The following is a 22,516-nucleotide window of genomic DNA, read 5'->3' as shown; positions in this document are numbered from 1 at the left end:
TGGCACGACGTTTCTCGTTATGGCAACACTTTTTATCAACATTTCCTGCCGGCAAGCCGAGTACGCATGTGAAGGAAGTCGAGAACCACAGGATATGAAAATAAAACAAGCAACTGCTGCTGCTGCTCCAGCTTCTGCTCCGGCTGCAGCAACATGCAACCGAATCCTTGGCCAAAAAGTGCAATGCATTTCAGTTTTGGCCTTTAAATAGTTTTGCCTACTTTCGTGCAGCAACAGCAGCAGAACAACTGCAGCAGCCGCTGCAACAGCAAAAACAATGTGCACTCTTTTGCTCGCTCTCGTGCTCTGCTGAAAGTTTACACTGTGCAAATATGCAGAACTCGTACACACAGCAACACATACATACACACACACACACACACACACACACACACACATACACACTTATAGAGGCACCCATCCATTTCCTTTAGCACCCCCACTCGACTGCTGCATATTGTATAACGACGCATTTTTTCCGCTTTTGCCGCTCCTACAAAACTCTTATCAGCGCCATTTCCCTTTTGGACAAGAGTGGGCGTCATGTGGGCTAGGCGTGGCATTGCGTGCACCCAGAAATTGTTTAAAAATAGTTTGCAAGTGGTAAAGAAGATGATGAAAAAAATCCCCTTACAAATACACACACACACACACACGCACACTCACTCGTGAAAGCCCCAAAGATATGAAATTTTGCGCCGAGTGTTGACTGAAGGGCGCACAAGTGGGCGTGCCCTGGCTATGTTGTCATTTATTGCCGTTGCTGTGCGTAGTTTTCATGTAATTTTCAAGTATTTTTTCAACACCAAAAAAAAAAAAAAAAAAAAAGAAGAAGATGAAAATAGCTGTGCTGCAACTAGCGAAACTTCTTTGCATACCCTGTAATAATTTGAAGAGGCAGTATGTGATAAGTTAAGTAGATACAAATATATATCATCTTCACAAGAGATATACAAAAATATATATAAATTTAATAATATAAAAAAAAAATTAAATATCTTAACAAATATAAAAAGTCTATGAAAAGACTATAAATATTATGAAAAATATAATTTATAAAATTTACGAAAAATATTTCAAGTATCAAATTAAACATCAACAAGTAAGAACGTTGCAGTCGGGCGTTACCGACTGCGGAATACTCATTCACATCCCATCAACAATTTAGTAGTTAAGTTTCGCTCTAATACTGTAGAATATACAGGTTTTTCCGATTTGCCACGCCCCAACTGAGCGTAGACACCTCATTTTTGGTCAGTTTTTAGAAAGAGATAACGGTACCCTAACTGCAAAGTTTGAATGCTTACCCTCAAAAAATGTGAAAATTACAGGGTATTTTTCGATATGCCACGCCCCTAAAGAGGCGTAAAAATTATTTTTAGGGAATCGATAGAGGAGGCTACCAGTAACTCAACTATCCAAGTTTGAAGCTTCTAGCTATTATACTTTAGGAGATATAAACTTTTGCGGTTTGCCACGCCCCCTGTGGGCGGACATATATCCGACAAAACTTTTTGGTCTTGGGTGATCAGTCCGAGTATATATACAAAATTTGAGGTCTCTGCCATCAATAGTGTCCAAAATATAGGAGAATTTAAAAAATCACTATATCTTAAGGTCCGATTTGCCACGCCCTCAATGGGCGTAGACTTATAATTTATCTTCAGACTTTATAGAATCATACCATTAGCTGACGTGCAAAATTTCAGCATTCTAGGTTTACAACTTTAGGAGATACAGTTTTATCCGATTTGCCACGCCCCCAATGGGCGTAGATATATCCGCCATAGCTCGTGATCTTGGGTGGTCAACGCGGACCTACATACCAAATTTCAGCTTTTTAGCTCTTCAACAAACATGATTTCTGGTATATCGTAAAGTGCATTTTCCGATTTGCCACGCCCCTAGTGGGCGGATCGGGAAAATTTTAACACTTTATAAATCGGAGATATACACGAATATGTGTTCCAAATTTCAAGTCTCTAGCTTCAATAGCGCCGAAATAGATTGCGTTCATACGGACAGACGGACAGACGGACAGACGGACGGACGGACAGACGGACAGACGGACAGACGGACGGACAGCAAGACGGACATTGCACAAAACCAATATACTGATTCACTTTCGTGAATGAGTATAAAAATATAGCATTCATAAAATATGAGGAATTTAAAATATCATATTTTATATTTAATATGCATATATAAACTACATGTTATATAAATAAATGAATACAAAATATTGAAAATATTAAAAAATAAATGAAAACAGAAAATAAAATATCAGATAAAATTTTTAAAACAGTTTAATCAATATTTATATTTATTTCATATGAAATATAAAATTTAAGTATTATATAAAATAATTTTAAAATGTCTTTAAAAAATCTAAATTTAATATATAAAATATCAATTTAATATGTTTAATATTATGTATATATTACATATTTTTTTTTTTTTTTTTTCATATTATATATTTTATTTGTTCGCCATTTAACCCAATTATACTTTATAGCAGTTCTTCTAAGAGGTACTTGCTAGTTCAGCTAAATCTTGTCTCAAATTTTTGGCAGCCGCAATGCACCAAACTTTTGTCGTTCGCCCACACAGCGTATATGTCTGTCATATGCATGTATGTATGTGTGTGTGTTTGTGTGTGTGTGTATATATATGTGTGAGTGTGTGCATAACCCATCGTTGTGTCTGGCCCCATAGCGCACATCAGCTAAGTAAATAACATTTTTCGCACTCTTAGTCACGTTCCTAATCATTTTTATTTGGTAACTGTTTGGAAAATGTTTGCACACCAGCAGCAGCAGCAGCAGCAGAGGCAGCAGCAGCAGCAGCAGCAATAGTAGTTGTAGCGGCAGCAACAGTAGCAGCCAGTCAACTGGCTGTATAGAGTACACATGCACACACAGATACACAAACACACACACACATACGTATATAGAATATTTGTTGAAATGAGCTTTGGCACTAATATCGTTTATTAGCTTGGCACTTGAGTGTTTAAATGCTGAAAAATTGTTCGTGATAGTCCTTGGCAGGACAACGGCGGCCAGCAAAGTGGACGGACGTGCGGCATGTGATGGGGTAAACGGAGGCCAAACCGCCGAACGTCCTCGCCATCGTTGAGTTTAATTTGAAATTAGTTGAACAGTTGTCGGTTTTACGTTTTGTGCCAACCAAGCATTTTGTCTATGTGCGATTATATGTGTGTGTGTGTGTGTGTGTGTGTGTTTTCAAATACTTTGCAGCAGATGAAGTGTGAAGTGTGGGATGAGACGTGCTTGAAGATTGCACGGGGGTTCGTATTAGATTGTAGGGTATGTTGTAATAGGTCGCGGGATCAATTGGTGTTAGTGTAAAGCCAGCGCAATGTTCTTGTGGCTAATAAGTGATAGCACAAGCTGTGAGTGGAGGTCAGTTTCAGCAGAAAGAGATTTCACCAAATAAATAATCGGGTTCGGTTGGAGAGAGTAGAAGAGCTTAGCTATAAAAGGTATCGAAATTTGAATTAAATAATTAGAAAAAAAAAAAACGTAGAAAATTCAATAATCATGAAATACCTAAAGCAACAAACGATAAATTAATTCATTATAGATATTTAAAATTATTTTAAAGAAATGATTCAAATTTTTAATTATAAAAATACATTTTATTTATAATAATATAATCTATTAATTTTAAAAATTAATTAAAAACTATTTTTGTTTTTCTAAATCTTTAGTCTATTTTAATTGAATAAATTTTTTAGCACTAATCCTCTGCTTATCAGCCTCTTCAATCATACCCAATTTAACAAACTCTAATTAAAAGCAAAAACTAATGAAATTACATATCTCGTTAAGCCGAATATAATATTACCTTTTATCGCTGCTCATGCTCGACTGCGCACGTAAAACAACCGCAATTTTCATATGGCAATCGAGTGCTTTCATATGTAATTTTATCGATTGTTGAACTTGACAACTTTGCATTAAAAAGGCTAGAAAAAAGAGCTGGATGCTATTCAAAACTAAACCCACTAAAAGCTGCACCTGCATGTGGTCAGGTTACAGAGCAGACACATTCACATACATACACGCATTTACATGTGCATAGTTGTGTGGGCGTGGCTGTCTGCGGCATTGCGATTGCTGCTGCTGGTGCTACTGCTACTGCTGTTTGCATTTTGTTATTAATTTTCATTTTGAATGGCATGTTGACAGTCACTTTGACACTGACAGCTTTGCTAAAAAGTATCAGCCAAGTGTCAAACAGATGGAGAAAGAGCCAGAGTATGAGAGAGAGAGAGAGAGAGAGAGAGAGAGGGAGAGAGGAGGATTGCAATGGAATATGTTGATCCTGCTGAGAGCTAAAAGCTGTTGCTATGACCACTCGGCGTCAAAAGGTTTATAATTTCAAAACAGCCAACTCTGATGTGTCACATCAACAATATGCAGCAGGTGTAAATCTCGCACGCACACTCCAGCTGTCTCTTTTTCTCTCCATTACTGTCTCTCTCTCTCTCTCCCTCTCTATCTCTATGCATATTAGCTTCTGTGTGTTTGTATTTGCAAGTTTGCTAAGCCAAGTTTAACTTTTGGCTAGAAATAGAGCAGAGCTAACTGCCGCTTGCTGGTCTACAACTGATAAGCGAAAAGTAGAACGAGCTGGTGAGCCTGCCAGCAGCCACAATATCCCAGAGTCTGCACATCTTTGAATCTGTCAGCTAATGATATTTTTATTTAAAACTCAGCTGGTGGATTTTTGGGACGAGGGCGCCATTCAGTTTTCTGTTTGGCTTAGCTCAAGTGTCGTTTTCCTTGGCTCGGTGCAGACCCACGAGCATTCGCTTTTTGCTTTCTTAATTACACCCACTCGAAAAATGGCTCGAAAGTGCAGCACTGGCAGCAGCAGCAGTAGCAGCCGCAGTGCCCAAACAAAAATTGCAGACACGCAAATAACCGCAAGGCCCCACAAGATGCTTCGCAATGCCAAAATAACAGTTGAGGCGAATGCCAAGCCAAAGCAGCCAGCTTAAGCTGAAATGCTGCTTAGAACAAATAAAATATGTTAAATCAACATTTTGTATAGCCAGCTCGCTGTGCATTTTACTTAGCTTAGTTTATGAATATTCAAAAAAAAAAAAAAAAAAAAAAGATTTAATGGAAAATTATATTAAATTTGTTATGCTTGTTACATAAGTCAGCCATAAGTCAAGCTACCCCACAGCAGTCATTTATATAAATTGCATAAACAACAGCGCAGTTTTAGCCTTGGAATTGCGAATGAAGCCTTTCTCGAGTTTGCATTGCATGACAGAAAACCTTGGACAACTGAGCGTGTGCGCAATATTTGGCTTTTACGTATACGTTATTTATTTACCACTTACTTCGCGTGTCGCTACCAAAGAATACCTAACTGCGGTTGCTCGGAAACTCGAGCTACCCGCAAATTTAATATGTATATATATATTCAAATTATTTACATTTACAGCGTGAGGTCTTCAACAATAAATATTTTCATTGAATATAAAGTTTTAATTATAGAAATGTTTATTATTTGTAACTTAAGAATATTTTAATTTTTATAATAAAATATAAAAATTGCACTTCAAAATTTTTATTTTTGTTTTTTTCTGCTTTTAAAAGAAAAAGAAAACATTATTTAAAAAAAAAAGAAAGGAAATTCAAGTAAAATTTTTCAAATGTTGTTTTTAAGATATTCACACAACATATAAATATATTTTTATATTTATAAATTTCTATATTTATTAGCCTTACTTATTTTTAAATTGATTTAAGATATTAACTGTTCGTTTTACTGAATAATAATTTTATTTTTTTCCCAACATATTTTCGTAACAAACAGGCATATTGTTTTAAATTTCAGTCGAAGCTTTTTCAACTTTTTGTTGAGAGTACATAAAAAAACAACAACAACGACAAGAAATGAATGCATGTGTGTACGTGGTAAAAAAATATGTATATCTCGTTGGCCATGTTGTCGTTGATGTCCTTTTCGGGCCACGGGACCCGAGTCCCATGTCCGTTGTTGTTGGCCCGCATTTCGACACCTTTTTCGCACATAAATTTTAATAACACATTCCAGAAACGCAGTACATGTAAATTGCACCCGCACGATACGCTCACATGACCATATTATATTTATATATGTTAGCTTCTCTGACTGTGTGAGTGTCTGTGTGTTTGTACATATATATTCGGTATATGCACAACACACAAAACAATTCCCAAATGTAGCGACACGTAACGCTGAAAAACGCTGCTGTTGCTACTGCAATTGGCAAACAAGTCAAGGTGGTAAATGGCAAATGGAACATACTACAAAATTGGCTGGGACTTGGAATGGGCTGGGGTGGCTGATGGGCGGTGGGCGGTGGGCGGTGGGCGGTGGGTGGTGGATTGGTGAGGGGGCAGCCTAGTATCCAACTGGGACAACCTACATGACGCATATTTTGTGTCAACTGCGCCACGTAAATTGCCAAAAGGGCAGCCAAGAACAACAGCAACAACATCAGAGTCGGCCACGTTGACAAGTTAAAAAGTTGTGCAGTGCAAAACAACAAACACAAAAACAACATACAGCAAACAGCAAAAACAACAACAGCAGCAGCAGCAGCAGCAGCAGCAGTCAATAAACTATAAAATATGCAATGTTTGAATATTTTTTTAACGAAAATATTTTATGCATGCAGGTGAATTGATTCAACGAGCTGCCAACGACAACCAGCCAACCAAACAACCAAACCAAGCTCTGGCATTCAGTCAGCCAACCAAATGGCAGCCAACGTTGCACCCAAAGGAAATTAGCTTGACAGGAAATTCCACAACATTGCTGCGACGAGGCCGCGAAACCACCAACCCGGCCCAAGACCACCCAGTTAACCACCCATTTAACCATATGCCCATTGCATTACACTCCTGCGACTCTCTCTCTCTCTCTCGCTCTCTCGCTCTCTCTGTATCTCTGTCTCTGCCAAAACTCTGGCACGTTGACATTTTCGCTCATGCCGATTTTCATATTACATTTGGTTGAGCTTAAATGACAAATGTGGTTGGTAAGCCGACGTCTGGGGCCTGGCGCCTCTCATGGGGGTCTCGCCCCAAATCCCGCCTGCCCTCGATATGCACATCTTTGCTCTGCCACCTACTGTGCAGATCGTTGCCATTGAAGTTGAGGTATTTTTGGTTTGCGGTATTATTGCCGAATGACAGCCCAACTGACTGCCTGCCTGAATGACTATATATATTTGAGTTCCACGCGGACTCTCTGACTGCCTGCTAGCCTGCTTGTATGCGTATGCCGTCTGTTTGGTATGTGATTGAGTGTATGCGCCTGTGTCTGGTCGAGTTGGCTTTGTGATTGTGATGGATTGTGTTGGTAGTGGCGGCAATGCGGCGACAACGGCTGCCATATTGTTGACTGACTGTCTTTTTCAATCGAATGAGTACAAAATGTATAAGACTTCAGTAGGATAGACGAAACAATCAAGTGTTCAATAGAAATTGATCAAAAATAATATTATATAATAGCCCCGATTAGTTAATTTGAGACTTAAGACTAAACAGCTAACTAAAACATTAACTTACATTTAATATATCTCACGTTCTGCAGACACAGAAGTGCTCAACTAATACACTTATATAATCGTACTCTCCCACCCAGTGTACCTCGCATTTCAGCCTCAACCCAGTCTTTCAAATTATTTATAAATTAAAACCTATTAATTATATATATCTCGTCTAAAATGAGAGTCAAATTTTCGTAATTGTATATTTAAGAAATCCATTTAAAAATAATAAATATTATAAATATTAAATAAAACTCATAGCTTATCTAATTATTTTAATTATTACTATTACTATACTATTAATAATATGGTAATAGTAATAATTAAAACACCCGTTTTAGTTATGTATCACGCACTCCTTAAATGTTTTACTTGTTGATACACTTGTTGAAGGTTTTTCTTAAATGAAACACGGTATATGTAGGCGCAACGCAAAAAGTTTATTTAACACAATATACAGTAACAAGTACACTTCTTCACGTACCGCGACGATTTGAACTTAACTAACCGAGCCGACACACTGACATTGATCTTACACAATGAACTTACTGAATGAACTTTGGCTCGACTTACAGCACGCTTATATACCTACTTCTACTGCATATCGAATGTTCTGGATGTCTCCTTATGCTTCTATGTTTGCGTCTATTTCATAATCCAGAACATTCGGTTTCTTATTCTAGAGACAAATGTGCGATCAGCCGACGACTGTGTTTACCGTTAGCTCAAATGCTCACTTGATGATGAGTTTTTCGAGATCAATCCTCAACAACACTATATTGTAAAAGTGAAATCGCAGTTAGGATCGCTGTGAAGAAGTAGTCAAATGCAAAGCTACGATCACAAATTGTATCCAAAATGATAGTATTTAGTAATGGCTCCAATTTTTGACTTACAATCAGCGAGAAATACTGTAAATCAGTCGAATAAATATTACTGTAATCCCAGGTGATTTGCTCAACTCACCTCACTGTTGATGACCTTTAGGCGAAAGTCGTGTGGATCGGATTTATGGAAAAGCAGAACACTTACGAGTACAATTTGCTGCTGCATCGTCAACTCTTCGCTGCGTATGCGATCTGTGCAGATGCCAATAATGAGTACGTTCAGAATTGGTATTACGGCCGGACAGAGACAGCCGTCCATCAGAATATACAATTTGTCATCGACATCGTCCTCTGCATAGACGATGCACTGAATCATCAATGTCATATTGAAAATACTTGAGAATATTCCCAAAAAGATTGCAGCGGGAAACCAGGCGATTTTCTCCTGAATGAACTTATGCAAATTATTGATGCGTAAATACAGTTTGAAGAGCCACAACAGACGACGATGGTAGCGGCCAGATATAAAACTTTCATTCCTGTTATTATCCAAAAAGCGCTGTAAGACGTAGTTTAAATTACGGTACCAGTTGAGCAGAAGCAACTGATAGATCAAGTAGCCAAGAAAACAGTACTCCAGCAGAATCCAATATAAGAAGATGATCCAAAATGTAAACCTATGCCACAAGGCATCCAACATGATATACATGAAACACATCTTGCAAGAGTATACGCACAATAGAGACATTTCGACGTGATATTTCATGCCATACTTCTTCTCAATTGTGTATGTGATATAAAATATCTCGTTAAGCATATGCCTCATCACTTTGCGATCGGGCTCCGAATGCAAAAAGAAGAGAATGCGGCGAAATACGTATAGTAGGATACCTTGTATGAGCAGATTCATCGTGTAGCTCTGTCCCTCGGCATTGTCGACCTTCGAGAAGCATATCCATATCGCTAGTCCCAAGACCAAATAATGCACAATATCATGCAACAGAAGCAGACACTTAACAGCAACAACTATTTTATATATATATATATCGACAAGTTGGATTTAATAATATAAAGTCGATACCATGTCATTATAAATATTTGTTTTATCTCGTAAAGAATAATTAATACAAGTTCTAAGGTTTTAATAAATAGATCAGTAATGTCGAATGAAAATTTCTCTATATATTTTCTTTACTATAAAATATTCTCCATTTTTCAAGATCATTCTTATGGTTATATTTCTGCGGATAGATAAATTCTTTTCTATATGTGAAATTACGATATCAAGACTCAAATATCAGTAAGGCACAAGATAAATGAGCATTTACTTACCTTACAATCAACCTGCATTGTAGACCTTTGCTTCAAAGCCACAATTCGCTTCGGTTAAACTGCTCTAATGGGTCTGAGAGAGCAGCAAACTGAAAACCGAAAGCAACCCTCGGTGTGCAACATTTGCACACGATACAACGAACAACAACAACAACAATTATAAAAGCAAAGAACAACAATGAGATGCCTATCGAAGCCTATAAATAAATTTGCCATAGCCTAGTCAAAAGCAATATACAAAAGCCAACAAACGGCGAAAATATTTGAAAATTAATGCAAAGACATATACATACACACACACACACACACACTCAAATAGAGGGCAAAACACGCATACGCAGTGTATGACGACAGTATAAGATAAGGGACTGAGGAAAAGCAATAAAAACCGTCAAGTTGGCAACATTGACGGCATCGAGTGGGACGAGCTGAGTAAAACGCTTTACGACCATAGACGATGTCAACAAATAGCGCAAATACTGGCACAGCGAACATGGGCATGGGCATCTTCACCTGCGGCCTAAAAGTATGCAATAAAAGGCAGCCGATATCGTCGCAGCCATTGCGACTGTCGCCGCTTTGCATTAGTCCTGCGAGAAAGGACTTTGGCTGCGTTTCTTTTGATGCCCTGTACAATGTGGTTATCGAACGAACGATACATTTAATCAAAATGTGTATGAAATATTTTACAAATACTGGATATCTAGAGGAGAATCTCAGCAATTTGAATTCTTATTGAATTTATTTTTTAATAATACAGAAATATTTGGGAATAAAAATTTTCGGAGATATTCTGTTTGTAGTAGAAAAAAGAAAGTCTCAGGAATTTATACTGAGCTTGATTAATTTAAATCAATTTTTTTTATTAAGTTTTTTAAAAATATAAATAAATTCTCAAGCTCTCAATTAAAGATCAAATTAATTTAAAACTATTATTCTATATTTATAAAATATCTGCATTATCTAGAAGCATTTCGATTTTTTTTTTTTTTTTTTTTTTGTCTAAAATTATATGATCTATGAAAACGAAGGATTTACCGTACGGTATCAACGTCTTCTATCACTATTGGTATTTACAGTTCTTACTCTGTTTGCAATGCGCTTTTAATTTGACCGCGTCTGGCGGCAACGATGGCGCTGCCGACGACGACTTTGGCGTCCTTTTCCTTTGCCAGCGCATCGGCGCAGAAACTTAATTTTCCCACTGTAGCTGCTGTTGTGGTTGTTGCTCTTGTTGCTGCTGCTCTTGTTGTTGTTGACTTGCGTTTTTGCATTGCAGTGCAAAGTTTGCGACTCGCTAAAACTTTAGCCATTTCTTGTTTCTTTTTTTTGTACCTTTTTTTTTTTTTTTGGCTGCAACAATTTCCAGAACGAGGCTATTTGTTGCTTCGCTGGGCCAGACGACGGCAACATCAACGAAAATGTCGCCCAAAACCAATCATTTCCTTTATTCTCAGACCATCGCCTGCCGACGACGACGACGACTCTTTCTTTACTATCTCTCAGCGGATGTCTTACTAAGAGGGCAACATTTTAATATACTTGTGGATGGCAGCCATTGGCTCACTGCCATTTACAGCGTCCTCCCATGCTCGCTCTCTCACTCTCTGTGTGTCACGCAATTTTCTTACTAAAATAAATTTTATATCGCTTGGTTTTTGGTTTCGCCTCGGCGTCGTTTTTCATTTCATCGAGCGGACGGGAGCGCGCGCGCGCGCCCTGTTTATGAACTGCTGTGCCCTTAAATTGTCTTTATGCCATGGGCCAACTGCATGCCACTTAGACGTTGTCTTTTGACCCAGCCTGCTCGCTGTTTAGCTTTCCTTCATTTTCTTTTTTTGTACTTTATTATGTGGTCCTGTTTCACGATTTTCCCTTTTTCTGTTTTTTTTTTTTTTTTTTGCTAATATTTTGCGTTTTTGGCAAAATGACATCCTTTGGGTAAGCTAGCAGTGCCCCGAAATTTTAACTTAAATATAGTTCTGTGTATTTTCGCGACTCCTTTTGCCCGCTGACTGCATACTTTACCGTATTTTCCTCAGGGAAATTAAAATGTGCTCAGAGAATAATTTGAGTACATTTGGTGGCTATTGCACTTCCTTTTTTATGTCTTTTAGCAGAGGTACACAATGGGGTATTACAAGCGGCTCTACAATGGATTTTCTATGCCCGCAAGAATTTATGGCATAATGTTTGTTTTCATGTTTTGTTAAATAATCACAAGCAATATAATAAAATCTATCCTTAAATTTTGCGATATGAACCAAAAAAAGGGAATAATATGTAAGCTAATAATATTCATTAAACCACAAATATGTTTACAATACAATTATAGTTATAAATGTAAAATAAATGTAAATAAATAATCAGAGAAATAATTACCGATAACCATAAGCGCTATTACAATAAAAATAATTATCGAAGAAATAATAAGGTAATATAATTAATTATAGTAACTTTGCTAAATCCCTCCAAAATATAATTTATTTAAAATAGATCAATAGAAATGATCGAGATGAGATTTAAACATACTTTATCTAAAAATATTAGAGCTCATATTAATAAGAGATTTAATTAATTAAAGACTTTTATCAATTTTATTCTCTAAAATTCAACAGAAATTCAATTGAAGTTTTGCCCATCACTTATTTATACAAAGATAACGCTTTACCCTTCAATCTGTTCTTAACAAGTATTTATATTACACTTTTCCCCAATTCATATCAGAGAGCACAGAATACTTAAAAAAAAAAATCTTCATTACTAGAGCATCCGCTGACTGGTTGAAATTAAACGCAGACTTTACGATATTTTTTTGTATTCTCTCTTTCTGCAATGTGGCTTCCACTCGTTGTCTCTATTTGTGCATGTCAAATAACATTTCATTGACTTTTGCAATTTTTGGAGCGTTATGTTTTACAAGGGCACATATTGGGGCAAGCGTGGCAAGGGAAAAAATGAAACGATTCGCGTTGAATTTGTCAGTCACATACGAAAGCCAATGAAGTGAATTGTGAATACTGCAAATTTGACTGAACTAGTGGAAAAAAAAAACGAAATACAAATTTGCAAATTAATATTAAAAATTTTATTTCAAAAATTTACTTCAATTATTTGAAATGGTTTGATTTTACTTGTATACTTTATCCAAATTAATTTACTTCAACTTTTGCTTGTCATTTGTCTCCCTGATATCCATACCCGGTTTGACTTTCTGTATCTCTTCTGGTTCCACGGGATTTGCGTACTTATAACATATAACAGATACGCAACCCAGAATAATACCAAGCATTACGCCAATACCACATATACAAACATAAAACGCCATACGATAGCCAGCATTCAACAAATGTGCCAAGAAATCTATTATCGGTTGCACCGCATAATAGCAAATCACTTCAATCGGATTTAGTAACATTTTGATACAATTTCTCTTTTTGTGGTGTTTATTAATAAATAGATTAATACTGTAAAACTCAAAGACTGTGTGACTAGTAATTCTCATCTAGATACACATATAACTCACTTTTTCGTTTCCAGTCACGAATAATCAGAGCAAACAATTCCTGAACTGAATAACTATTGAAAAATTTCAGTTATTAAATTATTCGTCTATCATGGAGTTCCAGGAATATTTGCACAAGCAATTGGCCATATTCAATTACCATTTGCACTCGGACTACGGATTGTTAATCAAGACAGCGACTTGCATTGCATTTGGCGCCGTCTGTGGCTGGATTATGGGCCTCATCACATTGTTGCTATACAAAATAGCCAAATGGCAGGAGATTTTCCCGACCACTGTCTACAATTATCAAGATGATGATATCGACTTGGAATTGGATACAGATAGAATTGGGTATAACATTCCGTTGCATGATTCTGAAAGTAATAGGCCAATCTATAGAGGTCTATAACCACTTAGCACTGGTAAAGGCAACATCACTGACAGAACCGCTTGTCATTGATCTCTTAAGTGTGTGTGTGTGTGTGTGCATTTTTGTATGTGTTTGTATTCATTGCAATTTAAAAGAACTTCAGCAACAAATTAAAATGCACTTGCCTAACTCAACTGCCTCTTAGACTGTCTCGAGTGTGCGGCAAATTTCAAGTTGAAAACAGTAGCTGAAAAATTTGCCGCAGTCATTAGCAGAATTCTCATATGCTGGTTCAATGTTGCAACGTTTAAATTCAATTACTCATACGCTCATACGCATATATGTAACCGTAACCATTCCACAGCCGCCACATGAAAAAGATGCTCCTCCACTGGGGGCATGTGTGTTTGCTTTGAATATGGCCACAGGCTTGAAATATTTAATAAACCATATATCTTTTCTTTTCGCCTGCACAACATTTGCTGTACTTTGCTGTGCTGTGCAAAATTCTTCTTGCTTTTGTTGGTCTGTGGGCTGCTCCGCCTCCTCCTGCTGCTGATTTTTCACAAATAGCCGGAAGCTATTTTTTCCACAAATTCCATATTATATATTGGCTGTCTTTTACGGTGACTGTTCTGTGTGGGTATTGAAGGTCATGACTGGATTTGAAATTAGCCTTAAAGCTTTTTCAAGTTGTGTTTTCATATATATATATATATATATATATATATATATACATACATATGTACATTTTTGTTTTTGTCAGTGTTTGGCTGCTGCCAAAGGTTATAATTTATGAATTGCAAATTTTCATTCACATTTCTTTTGCAGAAACTCAAAAACGAAAATATCAAGAAGAAATCAACATGTTCCAGAGATATAGAAATAAATTCACGAGCTCATAAGTTGCTTAAAACATGGAAATGCGAATGAATATATATGTATATGCTCAGGAATATGTCCGTATCTATTTTCAAATGGAAAATCATTACAAATATAAATGTTTACGTCTTGAGACTGAAAAAAAAATATGAAGAGCTTTGCAGACTACAAAAATTTAATAAAATCTCTTATTAAAATAGCAATGGAGCTCTGATTTTATGAATAACCCTTTTTTATACAGTACAGCTAACACCCACTAGAGTTCACTTTTCATGCAGAACTCTATCCGCAGCTATTAGCCTACTTTTACCAATTTGGCAACGTCGCATGTTCCATTGTTATTTAAAGACCATTGTCTATGCAAGCACTTGAGAAATGCTTACAACATTTCAGAAACAGACTTAGAGAGACAGTGCGACGAGAGCTGCGACTACGGCAACCCCAATTTTTGGGGAAAGTGAGTTATAATTGCAAAAATGTAACAATGAATTGGGCGGAGAGGGCGATGCGGTGCGGGTTGGGTCACCGCCATACTGCGGTTAGCATGAAAGAGAATCAGAAAGTGAATAAAAGGCGGGGTTGCGTTCGCATTTAATCACCCAGCCAAAACGCCCCCACTCACTACAAGATCGCGCAATTCATTCAGTGGATGCTGCCGCTGAATGCAGAGCTTAAGTCTTAGGGCGTCATCGCTACCCTTTCTTTCAAGGGTGTTGCCTGCCTTCCAAATGCGCTTAGGGTGTCATAGCCTGTGATTTCGTCGTTGCCGTCGTTCTTTACGGGACAGCAAACAGCTGTCGACACGACAACAAATTCCAAATGCAACTCCCGAAAAAAAAAAACATACTTTCCCTATGCCTTCACAGAGACTAAAACAAATCCAGCCCTGTGCAAGGGAATACGACTTAATTGATACATAAATAACAGGAGACACTTTACACCTGACGGGCTTTGCTCGACTATGAAATACCCTTCTTTACCCTTAGGCATAAATATCAAAAATAAAGATGGCCTATTTTGTATAATTTTACTTTACTCTTTTTATATGTGCAGAAAATGTCCAGAAAATCCTTTAATTATTGACATAATTAACTCTCTTTTGAAGACTTTTAATTATTATTTAATAATTAATTTTTAAAAATTAGAGTATAAAAATATCTTTCTACTCAAATCGCGGTCAACCTTTCAATCTCAATCTCCATTCTCCAAATAACTAAATTTGTAAATTTTAAAATATTTCTTAATATTTAACATTAGAAATAAAATTTTAAAAATAAATAAATAAATAATATTATAATATTCAAATGTGTTCAGTTTAACTTAGATAAAACAATCTCTTCAAAATTGCATTACAGGGTAGTAGGATATCAAAAGAGACAGTCCAAACTCCCCAAGCCCTTTGCCATCATAATGCGAGCAGATTGTGGATTCATTAAGGATTTTCATTTTATTGAAACATGAGTACTTTTCATATATGTATGCGGTGTCGTAGAAACAAATATATATGTATTTATATGTATATATGTATGCATATGTATATGTATTTATATATTTTTGCTGTGCCAGGCATAATGAAGCTTAGACGGCATGGGATTGCACTAGATGTTGTTGTTACCCAGGCAACGGCTCAGTATGCTTTTCTCTGTCGTTTTCTTCCATTTTTTTCCTCTTATTTACAGCAACAAGAATTGCATTTTCCGGCGCTCTCATTTCCATTGGGAAAATGGCACTGCCAAAGTATTTTACACGACTGGGATGCTCGTCTGCCTCTCTCATTTCTTTGGTGCATTGAACCTACTTGCATTCATATTTACGTCTGTATATGCGGTTCACTTGCTGTGCGACTTTACTTTTGGCAAAAATATTATAGGTTCAAACTCTCATTCTGCGCGTGTTTGTGTGTGCCTGATTCGAGGCATTTTTTTTGCTTTGAAAAGCATGGTAAATTTTGACGGAAGGCAGAGTAAATCGCCCAAAGAAAAGCAACCTGGATTAAAGACAACTGAAATGGAATTAAATAATATTTTATTTTATTTTTTTGAATCAAGCAGTTTTACAGCAGAAAATCTTTAATTGAATTGAATATAAATATTTTTAATGAACTTAGCGTGTATATTATAATGCATATTTGTAGCTCATATAAATCATTATATATATATATATAAATAAATATACATATATATAAATATTATTTTTAGTGTTTCGCTAAATTCAATTATTGAATTGAATATCTTTTGGTATATTATATCCACTCATTATTGATTTTCCTTCTTTGTATATACATTTCCTCACATACGAGAATAATTGTGTGCCAATTGCCTAGGTCATTTCGATTAATTCGCTTGTTAATGGCCAACACATAAATAAAAGAAACTCGCCCAAAACGTTTCGCATACACATCACAAGTCGCCTCTCATTCGTTCATTGACCATTGACCATGTGGAATACGGAGGACATCAATTTGCTGAGTGGCGGATTTGCTCAGTCAATCTACCGTCGATTCTTTCAGTGTACTGCTTGGCTGCTCTATGGCATTGCGCGTGTTTGTCATTTCCTCAAGCTGCGCTACAATGCAGAGCATATGCGGATGGAGGAGATTCAGTATCATCATATGATCTCGAAAATAGTCGTGACGGTTAAATTTGTATTCGTATTATTGGATCTTCAGAGTTATTTAGTGCTTACCCTGGTCTTATGGCTACACATTTTTCGAGTCGAGAACAGCGGCGGACAGAACTATATGATTGGGTTGCTCGTCCAGGGCCTTATCATATCTGACCTACGCCGAATATTTATTTTTTTGCATTCATTCGATGATCGAAAGTTGATCAAGCATATAATCAATGAAATCTTCTATATCACACAAACCATAAAACGCAAATTCGGCATGATATATCACTTTGAAATGTGTCTATTGTGCGTCTACTCTTGCAAACTGTATTTGGTGTACATAATGCTAGATTCCATGTGGTATCATATGACATTTATTTGGATTAACTTCCTATATTGGCTGCTCCTCGAGTACTGTATTCTTGGCTATTTCATCTATCAGTTGATTCTACTCAACTGGTATCGTAATTTTAGTTATTTTTTGCAACGATTTCTCGAGTACAACCGCTATCAGAGTTGCATATCTGCTCACTATCATGGGCGTCTGCTGTGGCTCTTCAAACTGCACTTACGCATCATTAATCTGCATAAGTGCATTCAGGAGAGGGTCGCCTGGTTGCCTGCAGCGATCTACTTGACAATATTCACGAGTATTTTCAATATGACTTTGTTGCTCGAGTGCATTATCTATTCCGACGATGAAATCGAAGACAAAATGTATATCATTGCGGATGGTAGCCTCGGGCCGGCTTTGATACCAATTCTCAACATGTTAGTTGTTGGCATCTGCACAGATCGCATACGCAGCGAGGAGTCGGCATTGCAGCAACAAATTATACTCGCTAATATTCTGTGTGTTCGCAAAGCCGATCCAAACGATTTTCGCCTAAAGGTTCTGAACAATGAGGTGAGTTACGAAATACACTTGATGGCAGCATATAATATCTTTCCACATGATTACAGCACACTGCTCTGATTGTTCATCAGAAATTGGAGCCATTGCATAATGTGATTATTTTGCATACAATCGGCGATCGGGAATTTGCCTTTGATTACTTCCTGACAGTGATCGTAACTGCTCTCTCCTTTATACAGTACACAGTGTCCACAAATCGTGTTTACAAAGTGTGCGTAACACACAAGTAATGCAAAAAATAAAATTAAAACATTCATGTTTATAAACACATATATTTTATAAGAAAGTTTTTGAAATATCCCAGATGTGCATTAATTCAACATGAATTCTACATTTTTCTGCATATTCCTTCAACTAGTTAAACGCCTAGCAAAAGCCCATGAACAACTTGCTGAGCCCCAAAACTTTTTATAAATTTACACTCAATAACAGCAACCGCTCAATAACATTCAACAGTCACGTGCCGATTCGATATTCAATGTCTTCACAGAGTGAAAAATACTAACAACATTTTTGATACATTTTGCTGGTATATTGAAATTTATTTTTATGCAACCAACCCCGAGAGCGAACGTGTTTTGCTCTCAACCTACACACAGCCTACACCCGCGCCAGACGATAAAATAATAATCGATTTGACTTTGGTTGGAGTTTTTTACTTTTCCACTCACTCGCTCACTCACTCTTTCGCTCTTTTGGTAAAAAAAAAAAAAAAAAAAAAAAAAAAAAAGCCCACAACTCATCGGAGCCGCCCCCCAAAAGCAGGAAAAGAAGCAAAAAAAAAAAAAAAGTGGAGCTCTGGCACTTCCTGCTGGGAATCGATTTTTGTACATTTCCCAAACTGCGATGCTACCAAAATTTATGCGAATTTGAATTTGATATGGTTAAACTGTTTGCCTAGGCAGCGTCAGCCATGCAAATGGTTTGATAAGAGAGCAGCAGCGAGGTGTGCATGGGAACATGGGGGCGTATTGTAGGCTGTCATTGTGCCTAGCTTTGTCGCTTTTTAGTGTAAAATTAATTTGCTATAATTCATCAATGGGCCCAGCCAAAGGATTATTTTGCATAAAAAATTGTGGCACTTGTCGATTTTTGCATAGTCTGCTTTTGGTAACAAGTAGCAGCAGGAGCGGCAGGAGCATCTGTTAGGCAAGCGGTTGGGCTCTGATAATAGCGAAGAGGGAATGGAAGGTGGTCCATTTGGTGTGTGTAACTGACGCACTTTGTGTAATTTATGGCTGCACATTTATTTTATTGAGTTTAATGTGGGCGCAGTTGCTGCCAGCGCCTTTGAAAGGTGAAAGGTTGGGCTGGGTTGCGTTGCGTTGCGTTGCGTTGGATTGAGTTCGGCTGGTTTGGTGCGCTGTGCAGGCGGCTTGAAGGATGGCAACTGCTGGTCCATTGGCGCTTTGTTATGCCTGACTGAGCGCACTGGCAAAATGTATTACGTTTGAGCAGGGGATGAATGGTATTTGAAGATGCCACAAACACAGTTCATGAAATGAATCTGCGTTTCGCAGTCATTCGAATATTAAATTCCAATAAATTTAGCAGTTGAAAATTTTTGAGAAATTTCTTTTTCAATATTATGACTAATTAGTCAATAGACTAATTGAACTAAAAACGCATTGAATAGTCAACAGTGAATTACAACTATAATTATTTATTTCAAAAATATTCCTTTAACTTGTTTAAAGAGTGGCAGGACATTTTATGATCAGAACTGATGTTTTAAACATCAAATAAAAGTGAAATAAATTATCAATACTTTATTCAACTATAATCATAACATATATAGCATTATAATATTTATTTTTTGTAAGAAAGTCCCTATTTTAACAATTGTCATATTTAATTAATTATTTTTAAGAATGTCGAAGAATGTTGACTAATGAATTTTTGACTAAATCCCTCAACAAAATTCACTAAAAACCTAACTGCCGAATTTATGTCAGTACATATTATATGAACTATGTATATATGACCTAACTCAAGTCGACTCTAATTTCGCTCTAGCTGAAAAATATTTACACAATCAATTCCAACATAATCAAAGCCCCATTCCAGTTGCTGTAAATCTTGTATATCTCTGGCAACTAGAAATATACTAAGACTTGGCATTAAATTTTATAATGCCAATTAAATGAAATATGTTTTTGTAAGCCGATTTCCAGGACAAATAAGCAAACAAATTAAATCGTTAGCCCCACAAAACTTTTGAGAACAAAACCCAAACATAACGATGCTGCCTCTGATGTTGCCCAAGAACTAATTAAGCATTCAGAAACGTTTTGGCATAAAGTTTAAATTGTCTGTGGACATGAGCGCCCGATGATGCTCGACGCTAGCTACGAAAATCCAATAATAAAGCCAAAGCTACTGTCGACGACGACGACGACGACGACAACGGCAACGGCAACGGCAACGGCGCTTGATAGTCATAAATTATAGCAAATTATTAAGCAAGAGTCAAAAAAGTTTTGCACCGCACGCGCCAAAACAAAAGTCGCGAGTACATTGCGTATACGTAATGCCGGACCATGTCGCCTTTTGCTCTGGCGTATGATTTATTTTTATTATTATTGGCGGTGAATTTTAAATCAAAAAGTGCACAAATGCTGTGGCCCCCAACAACAACAACAAAATGGGGCGAGAGCGCTATCGTCGTCTCCCCAAACCCAAAATGAATGAAAAAGTAGCAAGGGCAGCAGCAGCAAAAAAGTATGCTACAGTTGTTTGAGTTGCCGTCGGTCGCAGCTGCTTTTGTCATTATTAATAACTGTTAATTATTCACCATTATAACTATGCTTGAGAGCACGTTTCGTGTTTGTACTCCACCAAGCCCACCATCTACTATTATCCCGCATTCTCTCTCTCTCTCTCTCTCTCTCTCTCTCTCTCTTTCTCTCTATATACTTTGTCGCTCAAGTAAATTCTCTTTTCATTTTGTTTGGCATCATATTTTATGTGCTTCTTAGTTAACGCCTGTTCGTCTCGCCTCATTTTCTTCTCACTCTCACTGTCTTGCTCTCTCTCTCTCTCTCTCTCTCTCTATTGGCCATATTTACATATTATTAAAAAGTTTTTCAAGCTCAGACGACAACGACGAAGGCGACGGCGACGGCAGCCAGGAAACTTTTCTATTTTGCCTTGGTTAAAGTTATTGAAAATTCATGAATAATTGACATTTATTGCAGTTGGCACAACTGATGGTCGATAATGGACGACCGAGCGCCCACTCTAAAGTGGGCGTGCCTTCTAAGATTTTCTCTGTGCGTGCGTGTGTGTGTGAATCTCTCTCTGTATCTGTCTGTGTCTCTGTTCATTTATAGACATAAATATTAAAGTAGCTTACGTACTTAATTGTAAATTATGTATTCAATTAGTTATGCCAGGTTGCCCGCACCAACAATACTGTCAATAGCTCTGTAGACGATGCGTGTGCTCTACTACAGATAACTAGTTTAGGAATATTCAATCAAATTTTCAATTTACTCTTCATATGCAAGCCCTGAAATTGTCAAATATTCATTTATATTCAATTAAATTAATTCATTAAACTGTTGCTTGAATTTTATGCTGCTTTTAACATTCAATAGCTAATTATATGTTATTTATTTCATATCAATTTTTATGATTTTAGATATATTTATATAAAAAAATAAAAAATATTTTTTTAAATTTTTTTTACTATTGTTTTTTATCTCTTAAATATTTATACATATTTGTATTTTATGATATATATTTTTAAAATTTCTAAAATATATTAATTCCAATGAAAAGATTAAATAGGTCAAGATATTTAGCTTTGTAAAAAATCAATTTGAAAACTTCGGTTTGACGAGCAGCCAGAGGTTAGAGTTCTGCTTTTGTAGTTGATAACATTGCAATTTTTGATTAAATGTGGCCCGCAGCACGTTTACATCATGAAAATCTGCGAAGCATTATGAAAATGTGAGCTAACCATGCGGACCCAACCAAGCCACTCACTGTCTGCCTAAATATATTTTGCCATAAAATAACACCAGAGGGCGCTGTCAGTAACATAAGCTCAGCATTTCCGTTTTTGTTTTAGTTACAACTAAGCTGCATATATATATATATATATACATATGTATATATTATGTATGTTTGTGTATGTATGCACTTGGGTGCGTCTCGTATGCATACGGTAGCATATATTTCAAAACATTTATGTGGGAGTATGTAAACCGCATATGCTGATGATTTTCAGAGACGGCGCTACGCATTTTCAGGCATTTGCATTCAAATGCATTTAATTAAATCAACTAGAACCAACAGGAAAATGCAGTAGCAGCAGCAACAGCAACAGCAGCAGCACCGAACTCACCTCAACCCAGCGCAGCAAATGACCTTCCCGCACACCCCAGGCGCTCAATATGAGCCTCATAACATTTAAAACAAAATTTATTTTGTGCAAATTTTGCCAGGTTCGTTAGTTTTAATTGTGTTTAGTTTTCATTTTGCA

At 36.7% G+C, this 22,516-nt stretch overlaps 4 protein-coding genes across 6 annotated transcripts in view; 3 read left to right on the top strand and 1 right to left on the bottom strand.

Annotated features, from left to right (window-relative positions):
* The window catches only part of LOC6576689 (discoidin domain-containing receptor 2), a 162,680-nt gene that overhangs the window by 116,322 nt on the left and 23,842 nt on the right, over positions 1–22,516 (top strand). The window lies entirely within an intron of this gene.
* LOC26528086 lies at positions 12,320–13,246 on the bottom strand. 2 transcript variants are annotated; one of them, XR_004363861.2, is made up of 2 exons: positions 12,847–13,246; positions 12,320–12,778 (listed from the first exon to the last, which is right to left on the bottom strand). XR_004363861.2 is itself a non-coding variant. In XM_032728753.2 (2 exons), exon 1 carries the CDS (start codon positions 13,244–13,246, stop codon positions 12,899–12,901), a length of 348 nt encoding a protein of 115 aa, XP_032584644.1. In that variant the 3' UTR covers positions 12,320–12,778; positions 12,876–12,898. The 2 variants fall into 2 exon arrangements, 1 of the variants encoding a protein (XP_032584644.1); XM_032728753.2 differs by having other exon boundaries at positions 12,876–13,246.
* LOC6576687 lies at positions 13,334–14,724 on the top strand. Its single transcript, XM_032728754.2, has 2 exons — positions 13,334–13,600; positions 14,451–14,724. The coding sequence occupies exons 1-2, from the start codon at positions 13,359–13,361 to the stop codon at positions 14,500–14,502; spliced, it is 294 nt and encodes a 97-aa protein (XP_032584645.1). The 5' UTR covers positions 13,334–13,358; the 3' UTR covers positions 14,503–14,724.
* LOC116803957 (uncharacterized protein CG1339) lies at positions 16,792–18,751 on the top strand. Its single transcript, XM_032729248.2, has 2 exons — positions 16,792–18,018; positions 18,075–18,751. Exons 1-2 carry the CDS (start codon positions 16,939–16,941, stop codon positions 18,255–18,257), a joined length of 1,263 nt encoding a protein of 420 aa, XP_032585139.1. The 5' UTR covers positions 16,792–16,938; the 3' UTR covers positions 18,258–18,751.

This window comes from Drosophila mojavensis, unplaced genomic scaffold (assembly GCF_018153725.1).
Source record: "Drosophila mojavensis isolate 15081-1352.22 unplaced genomic scaffold, ASM1815372v1 contig_36, whole genome shotgun sequence".
Taxonomy (NCBI): Eukaryota; Metazoa; Arthropoda; class Insecta; order Diptera; family Drosophilidae; genus Drosophila; species Drosophila mojavensis.
Note: the sequence above shows the minus strand (reverse complement) of the source record. Positions and strands in the feature narration are given on the sequence as shown.